The sequence below is a fragment of the Lissotriton vulgaris genome, chromosome 6 (genome assembly GCF_964263255.1).
Source record: "Lissotriton vulgaris chromosome 6, aLisVul1.2, whole genome shotgun sequence".
NCBI classification, from domain to species: domain Eukaryota; kingdom Metazoa; phylum Chordata; class Amphibia; order Caudata; family Salamandridae; genus Lissotriton; species Lissotriton vulgaris.
The window spans coordinates 714,220,826-714,239,095 of record NC_141694.1 but is presented as its reverse complement, the minus strand read 5'-3'; the positions used below and the strand labels follow the sequence as shown (position 1 = coordinate 714,239,095).

At 40.6% G+C, this 18,270-nt stretch overlaps 1 protein-coding gene across 2 annotated transcripts in view; it reads right to left on the bottom strand.

Moving 5' to 3' along the window:
• ATG5 (autophagy related 5) overlaps nt 1-18,270 on the bottom strand; it is a 599,844-nt gene that overhangs the window by 439,374 nt on the left and 142,200 nt on the right. For both annotated transcript variants that reach the window (XM_086926702.1, XM_086926703.1), the window contains exon 3: nt 14,533-14,660. In XM_086926702.1, coding sequence (XP_086782828.1) covers nt 14,533-14,660 — 128 coding nt within the window. The remainder of the gene's footprint in view (nt 1-14,532; nt 14,661-18,270) is intronic.

Below are 18,270 nucleotides of genomic sequence, written 5' to 3'. Positions count from 1 at the left end.
AGTACTACTTTGCCTGTCTATAAATGGATACTACAGCATCGTAGAGCGATTGCCAATAAGGATAGAACATTCCCCGTAGCTAGGCATTTTGAGAAATATAATCAAAGTGACCCTGTTTTCCAGCAATACATCTGTATTGCGGAAATCCCAAAGAAAAAAAAGAGGAGGAAACAGGGAGAAGAAACTCCGGAGGTTAGAGTCATATTATATCCTAGGGTTGGACAGCAAAGAACCAAATGGTTTAAACATAGATGAGGATTTATTCACGTGCCTAGATTGAGGAGAGTTAGCGAACCTCCACCCTCAAAAGACCAATTTCTTTTAGTTCAATAAAGTTTTTTGGGCACTTTAGTATATATGCACCTTAAGGCTAAGCATTTTATGGAAAATTGAATTATATTATTATTGTGTATTGAAGGAATTTGGAAATAAGCATATGATTTTAAGAATATGTTGATGCATTTGCACTTTATTAAAATTACTGTGATGAGTATCTTAGTATAATATACTGAAGCACTAGCACTTTATTAAGCACTTGCACCATGCGAGGGTGGGAAAAATCTTTACACGTGATATATCTTAGTAATGTATATATATGAATTTTAATATATAGAAGCACTAGCACTTTATTAATCTGAGTACTGTAGAATCATGAAAAGATGAAGTGAGTTAAAATGCTAAGCACGTGCACTTTTCAGAGCATGATCTCTGATATGAATTGTTGGCTATGATTACAAAAGGCAGCTATAAAAATAAGCATATTAACTAAAAGGCATTCATGTAATTTTAGTAGATTTGCCTAATGTATCACTGACAAATGTGACAATAATTACTAATTGAGTTGTCTATATTTGCATATGAGAATGATAAAACTTGCAAAAAGAGTAAAAATAGATACCAAAGGTTGGTGTAAAAAACATGCTAAAAGATGCCGCCTAAATAATGTAATGAACTGAAAAGAGTTTATTGTGCCAGTTTTTGTCCTTTGTTGCGATTTATAACAGAGTATTTTAAAAATGTATGGTAAATGGCGCTCCGCATTGTGAACAAGACAGCAGGCAGCTGTCGAAACGCGTAGATGATGCCGTTACATTAAATAAAAGTCGAGTAAAATTAGCCTCACAGAGTGCTGGAATCTTGCTGCGCGAGCGGTGTTTTCTACATTTACATATATATCATATCATATCATATTTTACCTTCGATCTGAGGTGAAGGATAAAAAATGTTGAATTTTAAAGGGGAGACAATCAGTCTGACAATGGTCTCGAACCCCGTTCCCAGCACATCAGCTGAACCTCATTTCCCGACAGGCAATGCGATTTTGTAGTCCGGAGTCGCGTGGCATTACTGATAGCCATGTGACACCCTATACACTCTGTTTCCCGATTGTCAATGCGATTTTGTAGTCCATGATCGCGTAGCTGGGGGATATTGCTAGTCAATAACCACAATGTTACCCTCTATGTCCCGCTCGAAAGCCACACACTAACTTTTACACTTTCACGAATACAATGTAATCAAATTGTTGAAATGTGTATATGCATACAGAATAATATTGTAACAATATGTGTTGACTAAACATCGAAGTGTTTTCTTTGTGTTTATGGGTTGGGACATGAAAGAAGGACTTATATATGTGGGAATTTCAAAATGGTGGCTACTTGAAAAAGGCTTACGCCGAAACGCGTCGTCCTTGTTCTACGAGTGCACAATAAAGGATTTGTGCAAAGATCTCCTGGTGTGTCATCTCTGTGTCCTTCTAATCAGTGGGATCCGGAATCTGTGGAAAATAAAGAGTAGCGACTGCTACTACCGATGACATCAGCGTTGTTTGGCCGAGGATCGCTCGAGCAGCATTTTTGAAGTACATAAAGGATTGAAGCGATTCCGACCGCCTCCCATCAAAGACTTTGGAAGAAGACGGGTAAGCCAATATATGTGTAAGGGACAGTGCGGGGGGAGCGTGTTTCGTGTGATATACGAGAGATTGCTGACTCAGGACTCCCCTAAACACACGTTATTGTGCCTCTGCCCAAGCGCCAAAATTACACGCGCAAAAACATCGTTGTATGGAGGCAAACGCGGCAGTCACGTATAACTACTGTGGCGCGAGGAGATCTGCTGTTGAATGATGAGTGAATGGGAGACAGCGAGGCAAGCCGAAGCCCTCTCCCTATTTAGCGAGGAGCAAGATATCGTGCATGTAAGCGCGACGACCAGTGCAGCCCAAAGTAGCGGAGACTCCACATTAAAGCAAAAGCTAGCACTCCTGAGGATAAGCATTGTACCAACTTATGACAATCCTAATAAAGACTTACTCTCGGAGTGGGCACAATATATGGCCAAAACATGTAAAGGCATGCTCGATATGCTTGTGAAGTACGCACAAATTGATGTAGAAACCACACGAAAAGAATTATCGAGTCTTAAGACGGAACTGGACAAATACAAAACTGAGAAAGGGTTTGAGGAGTTTATCAAAACACTCCCGAAAAAATTGCAGGATTACGAAGAAACCATCAAGCAGAAAAAACAACGAAAGTTCCTTAGGGACAAACGAGATTACGCGGAAGGGCCCATATTAACGTACGCCAGAAAGTACGATAAAGCACAAAAGAATATCAGGGCCAACTGGACAAGTAAGAAAGCAGCAGCTGTATCTACAGGGTCAAGCTCCGATATAAGCACAGACGCAGAGGACCGCACCACAGGGATCCCTTTAGGGATACGTCCTCTGACCTTTCACCACGAGTTCGAAATCTTGAAACAGAAGAGCGATCAAAGCCAACAGAACAGGGTGCAAACCAGAGGACAGGCATCCAGGGGAAAGAACGTAAGAAAAGGAAGAGGAAGAGGACGCGGGACAGCGGACGAAGAAGACGAATAAAAAGGAGACATAAAAACAACAAAATGTGCAGACCCACCGCTGATACCAATGATGAAAATAAAACCGTGGTGAATCTCTCTAATAGACTACTAAACCCAACAGAAATATCACTGTTACAATTGGGATTATCCTTCTGCCCCAGTGTCACTCTGGATTACATGGACACAAGGGTGGACCTTTTCTTATACGTTAGGAAACTGAAACTGCTGAAATTATATGCAATTCGATCCAGCACAAAACAAAAAATGACCGACACAATGGGACCCTCAGACATAAACTTACAGGTACAGGATATGGAACTCTTAAGAGACATGTACCAATTGGAGATTGCGGATGAGGATGAAAGAAGCGATCATGTGGTCCTACAAGCATGTGGCGTAACGAACAGACAAGTAAAGCACAGTGGCCTAAAATTAAAGACTAAATTCAATCCGAATGTTCCATTTGACAACATAGAGGCCTACAGCCAAGCAGTTATAACAGAATTGAAGAAAACTAGAAAAAACTTCAAAAACTCCAAATGGGATAACTTAACAAAAGGACCTCCCTAAAAATGTTAGAGGAAGACGCCACAATTGTGATCAAGCCCTCCGATAAGGGGGGCAACGTTGTAGTTATGAACTATAAGGACTACAAGTCGGAGGCAATGAGACAATTAAACGATACCTCCTGCTATGAACTGATCAACTGGGAGCAATATAGAAAGACAATAAAGGATTACCATATACTGCTTGGTGGCTGGTATCACACTGGATTATTGGACACGGATGAATATAAATTTCTGAAAAAAGATAACCCACGTATCCCATGTATATACTTCCTTCCCAAGATCCATAAGGACCCCACTACACCACCAGGGCGTCCTATTGTGTCTTCAAATGGGGGGTTACTGGAGAACACATCAATATTCTTGGATCTGTATCTGAATGAATATGTACTGAACCTGAATTCCTATTGTAGGGACAGCACGGATTTCCTGAAAAGATTACATGATCTTGAATGGGAGGATGGATATTACATGATCAGCATGGATGTATGCTCACTTTTTACGTGTATCAACCAAGTGAAAGGGGTAGAAGCATGCATGCATTATCTGAGGAGTCGACATGTGGATTGTTGTGAGCATAATGCAATACTCAAGACAATGATGCTGTACTGTCTACAAGAGAATATTTTTCTCTTCGAGAAAGCGGTATACCGACAACGATCTGGGACCGCGATGGGGACCTGTTTTGCCCCCAGCCTAGCGAATCTCTTCCTGGGCTGGTGGGAGGAACAGGTCGTCTGGTCAGAGGAGTCGGAGATGTACACTGACCACATTTTGATGTGGGTCAGGTACATCAACGACCTTTTTATAATTTGGAATGGCCCAGAAATACTAGCAAGACAGTACATTAATCATCTAGGAATCAATGACCTCAATCTCCGTTTCACATATACCATCAGCAATACATACTGTGAATTTCTGGATGTAGCAGTTGAGGTGAGAGAGGGTGGCATAACCACACGTCTGTTTCGTAAGGCAACTGCTGGCAATGCGGTGCTGCATGCGGCGAGCCATCACCCGATTCCCCTGAAGAGAAGTATTCCCTATGGGGAGTTGTTCAGGGCTCGCCGCAATTGCAGCACCGACATTGACTTTGAGACTGAACAAAAGGCAATGATAGAACGTTTCACCGAAAGAGGATATGATGACGAAACTTTAAGGATTGCCTACAATAAAGTTCAAGGTCTCAAACATGAGGAAGTCCTGTTCAGAACATCTACCAGTGATAAAAAAGAAAGGGAATTCTGAATAAGAGTCAACCTGATGCACCCCGCATGATCACAAACTTCAGCAGGGGAGCATGGGCCCTGGAAAAAGTGATGAGGGCTAATTGGAGCCTACTGGTATCTGACCCCATTATTGGAGGACTAGTGGGTACAAGACCGCAAGTAACATACCGTAGGGCACGATCCCTCAGAGACAGATTAGTGCATAGCTACCCTAATGAACCATCTAGAATGAAGTGGCCTCCTATCCCCAATGGATTTTCCGTTTGCGGTAATTGTAAATGTGATCGCAATGGGAAATCACGGAAAGATTATAAGATAGGGACAGGCCAGATGAAAATAATCAAACACCAAATAAACTGCAATACAGAATTTGCTGTCTACGTACTTGAGTGTCCTTGTGGCCTCCAGTACGTAGGCAGCACTAAGCATCCACTCAAAGTTAGGATTTTGCAGCACTTATAAAGTTAGGAATTAGCATTTAAAAAACCTTTGAAATTCACTCAAAAAACTCTAAGTTTTAGGGGTGTTATAGTTAGCTGGACATTTCACTCATACAAAACCATTGAAATTGCTCCTATATAGTTAGTTGTACTAACTATATTTCGCGTACCAGCAATCCACTGCTGATGATGTCACATATTAGATCATTCATGACATGGTCAGTGACATCACTGATGGCATCTCAAATGACATCACTGATTACATCATCCAGTGAATGTGGTTTGCTTCGTTATTTAAATATGCATTATATATATAGCAATTTGCATTGAAGAATGAGTGGATATATATAAATAAATATTTGGATGGAGGATTTAGTAGCAGTGTAATTGACTGTTTAGTTGACCAATTTATAGTGTCTCGCTAAATATAGTGGATAGTGACTAAACTGTGTGAATATCTGTATCACGTTGTCAGTTGTTGTGTAAACTGGTTCTACAGTTGGTTACTAGCTATGTGAAAGTCTATATTAGTTATTGGTTAGTTAACTGATTATTTGTATGGGAGAGTGAAAGTGTGTGTGGTTCGGTGGGGGGTGTGTGACTGTCCAAAAATATGTGAATAGTTGATTCAGCAGATATATGAAGTTAAAACTACATATTCTAACAGTTGTTTGGGTGAATGAATCTCTTTATGGGTGTGGTGATGAGCAAATATATTTCTCAATGGTACATGTCCAAGAAACTAGAAAAATAAAAGGCAGTGTATGTGTCAATTGTTGTATATAAATAAGTATACATAAGACTCAATGATTGTGTGAATGACTGTATGGCTAACTGTATACTTGTAATAATGATTTTATAATTCACTAAGTATGACTTACTATCTAAATGAATAGATGAAGTGGTGTTTGTATAAGTGTGTAGCTAAGTAAATATGTAAGTATGATCCATTGTTTGCATAAGTGAGTAGGATGACTTCATATGTGAATAGGATGTGTGCTGGTGTGTAATGTCGATATGGGTGTATAAGTATTTTTGATAGTGTTCTATTGTTCATTGACAGCATGTATGAGTGAATCTGCATGTAAGTGATTAGATGTGTGTATACATCTATGAATCACTGAGTGGGTTTTTAGATACTTGTATTGCTGTGACAATGGATTCAAATATGATACTCTGTATTTTACAAAGAGTGATGAAAGATTTTACTAGTGTATGAAAAGGTGTATGTGATTGTCACGTGGATGATGTCATCAGTGATGTCATTTGAGATGTCATCAGTGATGTCACTGACCATGTCATGAATGATCTAATATGTGACATCATCAGCAGTGGATTGGGGGTGCGCGAAATATAGTTAGTACAACTAACTATATAGGAGCAATTTCAATGCTTTTGTATGAGTGAAATGTCCAGCTAACTATAATACCCCTAAAACCTATAGTTTTTGAGTGAATTTCAAAGGTTTTTTAAATGCTAATTCCTTACTATACAAGGCCTGAAACCTATGTTTTTTTCAGTGAATTTCAAAGGTTTTTTAAATGCTAATTCCTAACTATATAAGGCCTGAAACCTATGTTTTTTCAGTGAATTTCAAAGGTTTTTTAAATGCTAATTCCGAACTATATAAGGCCTGAAACCTATGGTTTTTTCAGTGAATTTGCAAGGTTTTTTAAATGCTAATTCCTAACTATATAAGGCCTGAAACCTATGGTTTTTTCAGTGAATTTCAAAGGTTTTATTAATGCTAATTCCTAACTATATAAGGCCTGAAACCTAAGGTTTTTTTAGTGAATTTCAATGTTTTTTTAAATGCTAGTTCCTAACTGTATCAGGCCTGAAACCTATGGTTTTTTCATTTAATTTCGAAGGTTTTGTAAATGACAATTTTTAAATGTATTAATTGTTATTTTTTTTATACTGATTTACTACATTTTTGCAGGCAGGTGTTCAGAGGGCACACCCCCTTTTTGCAACAATCTGCAGCGCAGCTCCATGGCACTTACTGGAGATACCTGTTGGACAAGTTGCCCTCTAGGGGACCTCTGGATTGAAGAAGAATTAATTCCCCAACTTAAAACACGCCACAGGGAAGTGTAATGAAGCCACGCCCCTTTTTACACCTCTCTGCAACGCAGCCCCCGGGCGTGTTTGCAGAGGGGGAACTAATTTCCCTTGCATAATGGGGGTCCCTGTGGGCCAACTAGCCCACCCGGAACCTCCAGTATGCGCCAGGGGGCTTCGTTGCAGAGGGGTGTAATGAGGCCACACCCTTTTTTACACCTCTCTGCAACGCAGCCCCCAGGCGTGTTTGCAGAGGGGGAACTAATTCCCCTTACATACTGGGGATCCCTGGGGGCCAACTAGCCCACCTGGAACCTCCAGTATAAGCCAGTGGGCTGCATTTCAGAGAGGTGTAATGAGGCCACGCCCTTTTTTACACCTCTCTGCAACGCAGCCCCCGGGCGTGTTTGCAGAGGGGGAACTAATTCCCCTTGCATACTGGGGGTCCCTGGGGGGCAACTAGCCCACCAGGAACCTCTAGTATGCGCCAGGTGGCTGCTTTGCCCCGGAGGGCAGCGGTCCCCGGGGCAGTGTGGGGAGTATTAGGCACCCCCCACACTTCTTTATCATTATGCCCCCGCGATTTGGTCCCCCTGGGGGGTAATTTTAAAATAAACATACCAGGTTTTAAAAAAAACATTTTTGGCCTTGGGGGTCCTTGTGGGAACCCCTGAGCAGGCCTAGGGGGTCAGGGTGCTTCTACCCTGCCCCCTTTTTTTTCTACACGTTTGTTTTTCTGCTTTCTTGTGCCTCGGTCTACCTAGCACAAGATGGATGCCAACACTTCCTGGTTAGAAGTGTTGACAGCCAAAGAGCATGCTGCTTTCTCGGGAAAGTATGCTGATTGGCAGCCACTGTCTGTCAACACTCCAAACCAGGAAGTGTTGGCAGCCATCTTGTGCCTCATAGAACCAAGGCACAAGAAAGCAGTGAAACAAAGGTGGAAAACACGCAAAGGGGGCAGGGTAGAAGCACCCTGACCCCCTAGGCCTGCTCAGGGAGTCCCACAAGGACCCCCAAGCCCCCCCCCAATTTTTTGGGGGGAAGAATCGCGGGGTACGCGTACCGTACACGTACGTACCTGCACATCCGCTTAGGTACGCGTACGGTGCGCGCACCCCGCGATTTTTCAAAATAAAATTTTTGAGGGGGGGGGGGGGCCTGGGGGGTCCTTGTGGGACCCCATGAGCAGGCCTAGGGGGTAAGGGTGCTTCTACCCTGCCCCCTTTTTGAGTTCTAGACGTTTGTTTTTCTGCTTTCCTGTGCCTCAGTCTACAGAGGCACAAGATGGCTGCCAACAATTTCTGTTTTGGAGTGTTGACAGACATTGGCAGCCATCAGCATGCAGCTCGCGCACCTACGTGTACGTACGCGCACGGTTCGCGTACCATGCGCGTACGGTACGCAGACCCGTGCGCGTACGGTGCGCACCTATAGATAAATAAATTTTTTCAAATTCAATTTTCTCAACAACTACTGGAGGGATTTACACCATGTAAACAAAAGGGAGTTCTGCGTACTAGTCCTAACCATTTTGCCAAGTTTGGTGTAATTCCGTTCAGCGGTTTGGGCTGTAGCGGTGTCTAATCGTCCTATGGAAAATAACATGGGGAAAACACTTTTTGGGACCCCCCTTTTTTCTCAGCCCCCACTTGACGAATCCCCCCAAAACTTTTAGGGAAGGAGCGGAGCGGAGCGGGCCATCTTCTTTGTGAAATTCGCGAAGATTCATCAACCGGCGCCAAAGTTATTCCCAATAGAATGTTGCGGATTTCCTATAGAAACTAGGATACATATATATATCTATATCTTCTCCCCCAGCTACGCATGTCTCCACATGGGCTGGTGGGAGGAGATGGTCCTCCTGGTCTTACACTCAACAACTATGCAGGCTCAGGTAGTTACCTGGCTACGCTTTATTGATGATCTCTTTGTGATCTGGAGGGGGGATATGTCATCAGCTGAGAACTTTATCTCTGACCTCAATAGCAATATCTTAAACCTACAGTTCACAGCTACACTGAGCAAGTCATCTAGTACTTTTCTTGATACTGAGGTGTTTATAGAACAGGGTAAAATAGAGACAAGACTACACCGCAAGGTAACAGCGGGAAACTCTACTCTACATGCCACCAGTTCCCATATTAAGCACCTCATCAATAGCATCCCCTATGGCGAGATGCTACGCCTTAAAAGGATACACAGCAGGCAGATTGATCTAGACTTGGCACAGAGGGAGAGCAAAGTAAGATTTTTAGCTATGGGATATTCCCCTAAAATTGTAGATGCAGCAATTTTGAAAGCTAACCAAAAAGACAGATCCCTTTTATTGGTGGGTAACTTATCTCCAACAATAGATCCTGAGGACACCGTTACAATGAACTCTGAATTTAGATTTATTGTACAGTACAATGCCCAACATAAGGAGATAGCCAAAATCATTAGCAAAAACTTGCCACTAGTCCTTAGTGATCCAGTGATAGGGAGGGATCTCCCCAAGAGGCCCAGTATAACATACAGTAGAGGGCAGTCAATGAGAGATGAGCTGGTCAAAACCAGTCCTGAGGTCCTTGAAGTATCAACCTGGTATCAAACACACACAGGCTTTTACAATTGTAAAGTCTGCAAGGCCTGCCAACAAGCCATCAATAAAAAGAGCTACCATTCCCCACTTGACAGCAGGGAACACAAAATTACTAAACTATTAACATGTAAGACAGAATTTGCTGTCTACGTGTTAATATGTCCCTGCAACATGCTGTATGTTGGGAGCACTAAGCTCCCAGTACATAAAAGGATCCTACAGCATCTTCGAGCAATTGGGAATCAGGACAATACTTATCCCGTAGCGAGGCACTTCAAGTCTAAACATAACTCTAGAAGTAGTGACCTCAAATACTATGTAATTGACTGTGTACAGGCTAGTAGAAGAGGAGGCAACAGAGAAGATAAACTACGCCGCCTCGAGACACAGTATATCATTGAACGGAATACTAAGCATCCCTCGGGCCTAAACATCACAGAGGATTTATACACTTGCCTATGATAAAGTATATATAAAATAATGATCTTCCCTTAACATACAACCTACTTAACTGCTTTATGGGCCTTGTAAACAAGGAGAAGGATTTTAGACTATTTATGTCATTTGTACTCTTTTACATTATGTATATTAATTAGTTTGTGATTTTAACAATCTATTTATATAAGGATTTTAGACATATTACTTGTATTAATTTATTTTAGCCTTTTAAAAACAACCATTTTAAGGTGTTTACAGGTCTATATATGAATGTATGAATATTTGTATGTCTTTTAATCACTGGGCTAAGTTGGCAAATTGTACAAATGTTCTTACATGAATAATATTATATCTTCTCTAGTACTGTACATACTACTACTTTTACTCTCTAGTAGACACGATAAGCGCTTGGAATGTATCATGTATTTTACAGATATTATCTTTATACCCATTGTGCAATACCGTCTCCACCAGAGGTGAACCTGTCCTCAGAACCATGGCAGCTATTTTGTTATTTTGCACTAGCACTTTATAGTACTCTCCATGACTTTCAAGTTTGCACATATTACACGGCAATGTACGAACATGTGGGGCTCCATATGGGTACTTGCTTTAATAATATGGTTCCTATGATGAAGTACCATACACATATTTTTGTAAGATTTCGAACATCTTAGAACATCGCACTTTAACCGACATTTAATTTTAATTGTTTTTGTCCTATTTACGAATATTTCTTTGGTTAAAACTCACTTTTAATTCACTATCACTAAATGTTTATTCCACATGTTTTTATGTCTACAGTCGGTCATTTAATTTTACAAATGCATAAATATGCCTTACTAAGTTATATTTTGTAAATGCATTAGCAGACATTTAAAATAGAATGTGAGTAGTCCTTAGGGACTCAACTCTTCCATTTCTATTGCATTTGTAGTTCGACTTGCATTGGTAGACTGTATTTAAACATGTGGCAAGTGATCAACTGTGTCATGTGATCAAGCGCTCTGTGAAGCGCGAAACGCGTCGTGATGACTATGGGAACACCACTTGCTGAATAAACCACCAGATTTGCACTGATCTTTGGGTTCGAGTCCGTTTTTGCAGCTGTTCGAAACTCTGCGCCATACCGGATTATCCCTGGAATATCTATATATATCTATATCTATATCTATATATATATATATATATATATATATATATATATATATATATATATGTTCCAATCCTGGATCCGAACATGCAAAACAGGCGCTGACACCGTGGGATCGTGTACAAGGAAAAGTTTTCTTTATTCCATTCGGATGGTTTGACGCGTTTCGGCGGCAAAGATCCGCCTTGCTCACAACAATTACTTACACAGTGAAGGTGCTATATATACAAAAGTGACAGTGATTGGTTACATGGTGAGAGAGTGTGTGTTGCCATGGTAACTTCCTAACAAATAGACTTGGAAGAATTATGTTTCACTACATACGATGAGTCATGTCAGTTCATGGAGTCTGTTTTCCAAAATAAAAAAACAATGTGAAACATGTACGGTTCTGGTAAAATAAAGTGCGTAACATATTCTAGTCATATGTAAATAAATGCTTACTGAAACATTATACATGTTAAATAGCACAATGTATAAAAACCAATTAAATAACAAGGTTAACATCCTCATGGCAAGCTAATTAAGAATGTCGGCTTCTTAGTGAATCTAGTGAGTCATAGTGCAAAGTTCATTGCGGCTGAGTTTGTGTGGACAGGGACCATGGCCATCAAACACATGTGGGGGTAATGTGCTTGGGAGGTGATACTCAGTAGTGGTAGGTCAGGACTGCACTGGTTAGATATCTGGCATGTAGCGTATATGTAGCGCATAATGCGCAAACGGTGTGATTAAGTTATTAAGGGACTAGTGCCCGTTTTACAAACCAAGTGCATTGAATTCATTCTTCTTTAAGTATGAGGTGAAGGCCATGACGGGGTTCTTGACCCTATTCCAGGATAATGTTTCGGGTATAACAAGATCATAGCCGACTTTGAGATGTGAAATTACTCACACCTATTATATTGTAGTAGAAAAAGTGAAAGAAATTACAAAAAGTAGGTAATGTTCAGGAGGAGTGGGTTTGTGTGAGGAGAGGCTACAATGATCGGTGGGTCATGCTTACAGGTGCACCCTAAGGGCTTCGTCGGCGTTCAAGCCATTAGGGGCCTTGGAATCTAGTAGGAGTATGTATCTCGATTCCAGCCTCCTGAGCGCCAATTGTCTATTTCCACCTCTGATGTTTTTCTTAACACTATCTATCACAAAGTATTGGATGTTTTCTGCTTTGCCTTCGTGATAAGTGTTGATGTGTCGTGCAACAGGGTATGTGCTGTCATCATTGCTGATTGCCCGTAGGTGTTGGAGTATTCTTACGTGGACAGGATGTATGGTGCTGCCCAAGTATCTTTTGTTGCAGCTACACTGTAGAACATAGACCGCAAAGTCTGTTTTACAAGAAAAGTTCTCTCGAATGTCAAGTGGTTTCTTCCTAAGGGGCAGCAGAACTTTGTTTGTGTTGACACCATGTCGACACGCTTTGCACTTGTAAAACCCATTTGCACTCTTAAGCCATGGATTTTTTATTACTTTGCGGGGTATGTTGGACACTATTTCTTCTTTCATCGATTTGGCCCTTCTGAATGTGAGCTGTGGGAGTTTGGCACAGATTTTACCTATGGTGGGATCATTGTGTACTATCGGCCAATGCCTGTAGAGGATTCTACGCAGTTTAGTATGGTAAGCGTTATAACCAGTGATCATGCGTAGTGCCTCTGTTTTTTTTGGATTGAGGAAGGTCTGCTGGGGGTTTAAGAATGAGATTCTTCCTGGTTTTTCCATTACATTTATGCTCAGCTTTTTCTAGCGTCTGGCTGGGGTAGCCTCTGGTACGGAGTCTGTTAAATAATCCCCGTTTAGCTTCCGTATAACTCTCCTGCGTGCTGCAGTTGCGTCTCATTCGGAGACAGTCGGCGTAGGGAATACTATTTATCAGACTGGAGGGGTGGAAACTTGAAGCATGCAGGATTGTGTTTCCTGCAGTGGGTTTCCGAAAGGTTTTGGATTGTATCTTATTGTTGGAAATGAATAACTCTAGATCTAAAAAGGTGATAGTGGTTTTACTGGTTGTGCTGGTGAATTTAAGGTTGAGTGTGTTTTGGTTTAGTTGTTCAGCAAACTCAACTGCACTTTCCTCGCTTCCCTTCCATAATCAGAAAAATGTTGTCTATGTAGCGACTGTAAAGTGCCACATTTTCTGACATTTGCGTGCCATGTGTTGTCATGAGTACTTGATCCTCCCACCAGCGAATATGCAAATTAGCATAGCTGGGGGCGAAGCAAGTACCCATGGCAGTCCCCTGTGTCGGTTTGTAAAGCAATTTATTAAACATAAATGTATTATTTTCTAGACACCATTCAGACAGCTGTAAGAGCATTTGGGTATGGTGATAGTACTCAATGTTTCTTCTCTCTAGGAAATGTTTTAGGGCATTCAGCCCGTCTCTGTGTCAGATACTTGTGTACAAGCTTTGTACATCTAATGTCATGAAAACATAAATCACAATGCCAGTTTACATCATATATTTTTCTCAAACAGTCTCCACTGTCCTTGTATAAGAAGGCAAGTCTCTCACAATGGGCTGCAAAAAGTAATCCACAAATTTGCTTGTATTTTCAAATAGTCCGCCAATCGCTGAAATTATGGGTCTGCCTGGGGGCAGGTGTCGTTTTTATGTATCTTTGGGATCAGATACAGATGTGGGGTCACAGGATAGTTGTTTTTCAAAAATTCGAATTCTAGTTATATATACATATATTCACACAAAACATCAGGATTTACCAGCAGTTTTCCTTGGTAAAGTACAAAGTGGTAAAACTTTGCATTGTATAAGTACAATGGGTGGCAAAAACTGTGTTGTAAGTTACTGCGTGTTAAATGACTGTGTACTAACGTCTGGTATTCTTAGAAAAGACATGAAACTTTGGCGATTTGCAGCTGGAGAACAGAAGAGCCATGATTTCCCAGGAAACATTATCGAACTATAACAGCAGCGATCATTCTTCTTAAAAGTAAATAGGAGATAAAGAGAGATGTGGACGTGCTATATATGCGCTCCTGTTGGCATTTGCAAAGGACTCTAAATTCACAATAAGTATGCACAAAGCACCCTCTAAACTTACATTGACAACTTTTAATCTCTTTCATTAATTGGCAGCATTTTTCCATGACAATCAGAATCCCTCAACAATATCTGCAAGAGATGAAACTAGATATGTACATGATGAGCCAAATCAATTGTGTACTTACCATTTTAGTGGCGTTCCTTCATATTCAAACCAAATTTCGCCAATATCTTCTGGTCTCATTCCTTTCTGGAAATGCTTCTTAACTTTATCAGTAACCAACATGAAGTAGCTAACTCTTGGTAAAAGTAACTGAAATAGAAGTCAATGAAATACACTGTAACACTGCCTGTCAGAGATGACATTTATAAAACACGGTTCATAACAACAAACATCATCATACGTGGACTTCCCTTTTTAGGTCTCACCTACCAGACAGCGGTCATGCATGGAACGAAAGACATTACATTTCATTCAAGACAAATGAGCCAAGTACTGCCCAAGTTCAGGAAAAGACACATACTACAAAATGTAGGCAGGTGGTGTAGTTTTCGGAGTTGCACTTACAAGCTTTCATCCATGGACAGATTAAATTCCTTACAGCATATGAAAAATGCACACAGTCTGATCCATGTCACTGACAACCACACTTAAAAGCATTAGACCTTTAGATGATAGAATCTTAATAAAACACGGTGGCATACGTTTTTGTTTTCGCAATTTAGGTCACGTTAATAGATGAAATAACTTGATATTCAATTAATAGTAGCCTCAAAAGCAGGAAGGCATGAATAATTTTCAAGGTTAGCTTTTGCTTATACAAACGTGGTTTTCAAAACATTTGCAAGATGTGCGATCTGCTGTGTAAAGTCTGAAAAATCTTTATTAATTTAGATCAATTATTACTGCTCTTTTACACAAATATCTTTAGAATCCCATCAGGAGCAGGGAGGTGATTTGAAAAGCCTTTGATCCCCAAATATAAAATTCAAATCCATTCCAAATACAGCTACTGATGCTACTAATAGAATTTGATAGCACTTGAAAGCACATGAGGAGGAGACACCCACTACACAAGGAGAAAATAAGAGTGTCTTTAAAGCACTGAGTAGGTTTGTCTACACACTAGGCCTGGCCTGGCATCACCATTTAATGATGGATTTGAAAGAATGTTGCCAAGTCATTGCACTGGAACAGCCAAGGATTCTCACCAAAACAAGGTGAAACTTGTCATACGTTTTATTCAGAAGCCTAGCATTCTAATAAAAAATCTGGACATGAAAGACAAGTTTTGGTACTAGGATAATTCTAGCCAAGAGAAATATAAACATTGTCTGCGGATACCATGAATTCAAGATGGAAAACAGACTGTTTTGTAAGTCAGCAAGTTGTACTGGGCTGAATTGAAAAAGAGACGGTTAATCTTAGTTTATTATTGAGTGGCATGGGCTTATTTTGTTTCGGTGGTACCACACCACCCTGTTCTAATAGGCACGTATCCTCCATTCAGCACACTTTAATCCACTTCTACTTAGCTCTGAGTTCTTTTAGTGTAGGCCCCTGTCTGCCTAACTACAGGAGGCTTGTGTGCTCTGAATACTCAGATGGCAGTGTATGGGCAAAAAGTAAGAAGTTGCTTAGGTGGTCCAATACGTTTGACAACAATGATATAGACCTGTGTTTCAGGAATTGCAATAGCCACTTTCTCACTGACAAAAATTGGTGCACAACAACTAGAGGACAGATGCACTTTATTCGGGATGAGGGTTTTGAGGCATGGGTAATGGCTTTACAAGTGGACTAAATGTCCTCAGCAGGGAGGAAAGAAGGACATAGAAATACATGTATTAATCCTGAATGGGATGATGCTCCAAACTGAAACCAAGCAAGTTATCCTTACTTAATTCTGCAGATCTGATTTGGAAGAAGTGCTGCACATACAAGTCTTTCAGAAACTTTGGGGCAATAAGTGGCATTGATATCTGCAGATATCCCAAACTGTTATAGCCTAGGCCTTCACTTCCTGACATAATTTAATATCCATGACTTCATCCATGTTCAGGAGCTCTACTTGATATAATGTAGCTGAAGTAAAACTAAGATATTAGAGGCATGGAGAAGTATAAACTTCTGAACATATTACATTGGTGCGGTACGGTTGTGACATGATGGGTTCTACATTTTATTTCCCACAGTGCTATAGAGATCAATCAATCACTGAATGAAGTGGGCAGGAAAAAAGGAAGGGACAAATTGGGAACATGCCATAGCGGTAGGCTTAGGCAAGCTGGAGATAGAAAGGAGCCAGGAGCTGATTAAGAAGAAAGAAATGGGGATATAAATGATTCCATGGACAACGAATGAACAGGGTGGCAGACAACAGCAGAATAGCATACAGGCAGGGAGCCAGAAGAAAACCAGGACAAAGGGAACAAAAAAAAGCCTTTGAGCACACACAAGTGTGGGGTGAACAGTAGGGAGAAATCCTGAGCACGATAAACGGGTGGATCAAAGGCGGAGAGAGAGTTGTGCATAATAATAAACGAAGCAGTAAGAGGGTGTTTCCACTTGAAAAACAAAGCAAATAAAGAAGGAGAAAAACACAGACGTAACTCATGGAGTAAAGTTACGAAAATAAAAGAAAATAAGACAAAACAACAGCTAAAAAGATGATGAAGATGTGAAATGGGTGCCACAGCATAGCATGTTGTGCATGTCATAAGCATCTATGTTGGTTATTTAGCATCTCACTGCCAATAAAAATAAATGGAAACTTAGTGAGATGCTAAATAAACAACAATGGTGCATTTTTAAAACGCAAGCTAACAAAAATCTAATTTCATTAAAAACAAAAGGAAATGTATGCTCAGCTGCAATCTTTCACTTTATAATTGCATTCAGGGTGCAGTACCTTATGTGACTAATAGAGGTCCCTTTTCAACTCTTCAGGGACACCTACTATAGCCTGTGGTACTGCACCCTTTCCTTGCTTCGTGGATTTTCTTTTATTTATGCTACTGCTGGTATATTTTTGGACAAAAAGAAATCTAAGAAACATTAACATTTGCAATGCCAACAGCTCCAAGTTTCATTAATGCTAGACCAATTGCATTGCAAATGCTTGTTTAATAAAGCCTCTAGTAATAGCATGTGTTCCAGTGGAGAAATATCAAGTACCACTGTACAATCCATTTTGTGTACAGAGATAGCGTGCCTGAATTGTAACGAGTGAAACTTCTCCATATCCACAGATTTAAAATCCTGCTGCAGTTGTACAATAAGCTTTCTTATTAACAGTCCTCATCATCTGAAAAGGCGAGATACCAATGGGATCCCACTTGCCAAAATGAGACCAGCGCTTCAACTCATGCAGTCCATCCCCTTTCCATAAAGGAGTGTTATTGGTAAATAGGTTTTTACAGTCCAGCTCGATCATGGCAAAACATCACAGCCTAATCCAGTACTTGAATGTTTCCATAGTGGCGTCCCTCTCCTTTCCCATGCAGCATCAGCAGATAACTGGAGGTATCTATTGCATGTCTGTCAACCATAACAAATCGATCCCATAGAGATGAAGAAAGTATACTCATGGACAACGATTACCTATGTTGCCCAATATTTTGGGAATGTCTGAGCACAATACCCCTTTTCACACACTCCCCATGGAGTGCCGTCAGAGCTATTCTAGGCATGTAGTCGTCCCACAGCAGGGTGACTATGACATCATTAGTGTCCTTAAAGTTAGGTAACCCATTGTTTTCGAGTATGTTTTGTACAGTATTACTCAGTAGGTAATGAAAGAGAAAGAGAATGCAAATTCACCAAGTATCCAAATTAAATTGCACTCTAAGGCCATCATTACATGTTGGGCAGGATATTTACCACATTTGGTCAGTTCTATTACCGCAGGGTGAGGTATTTA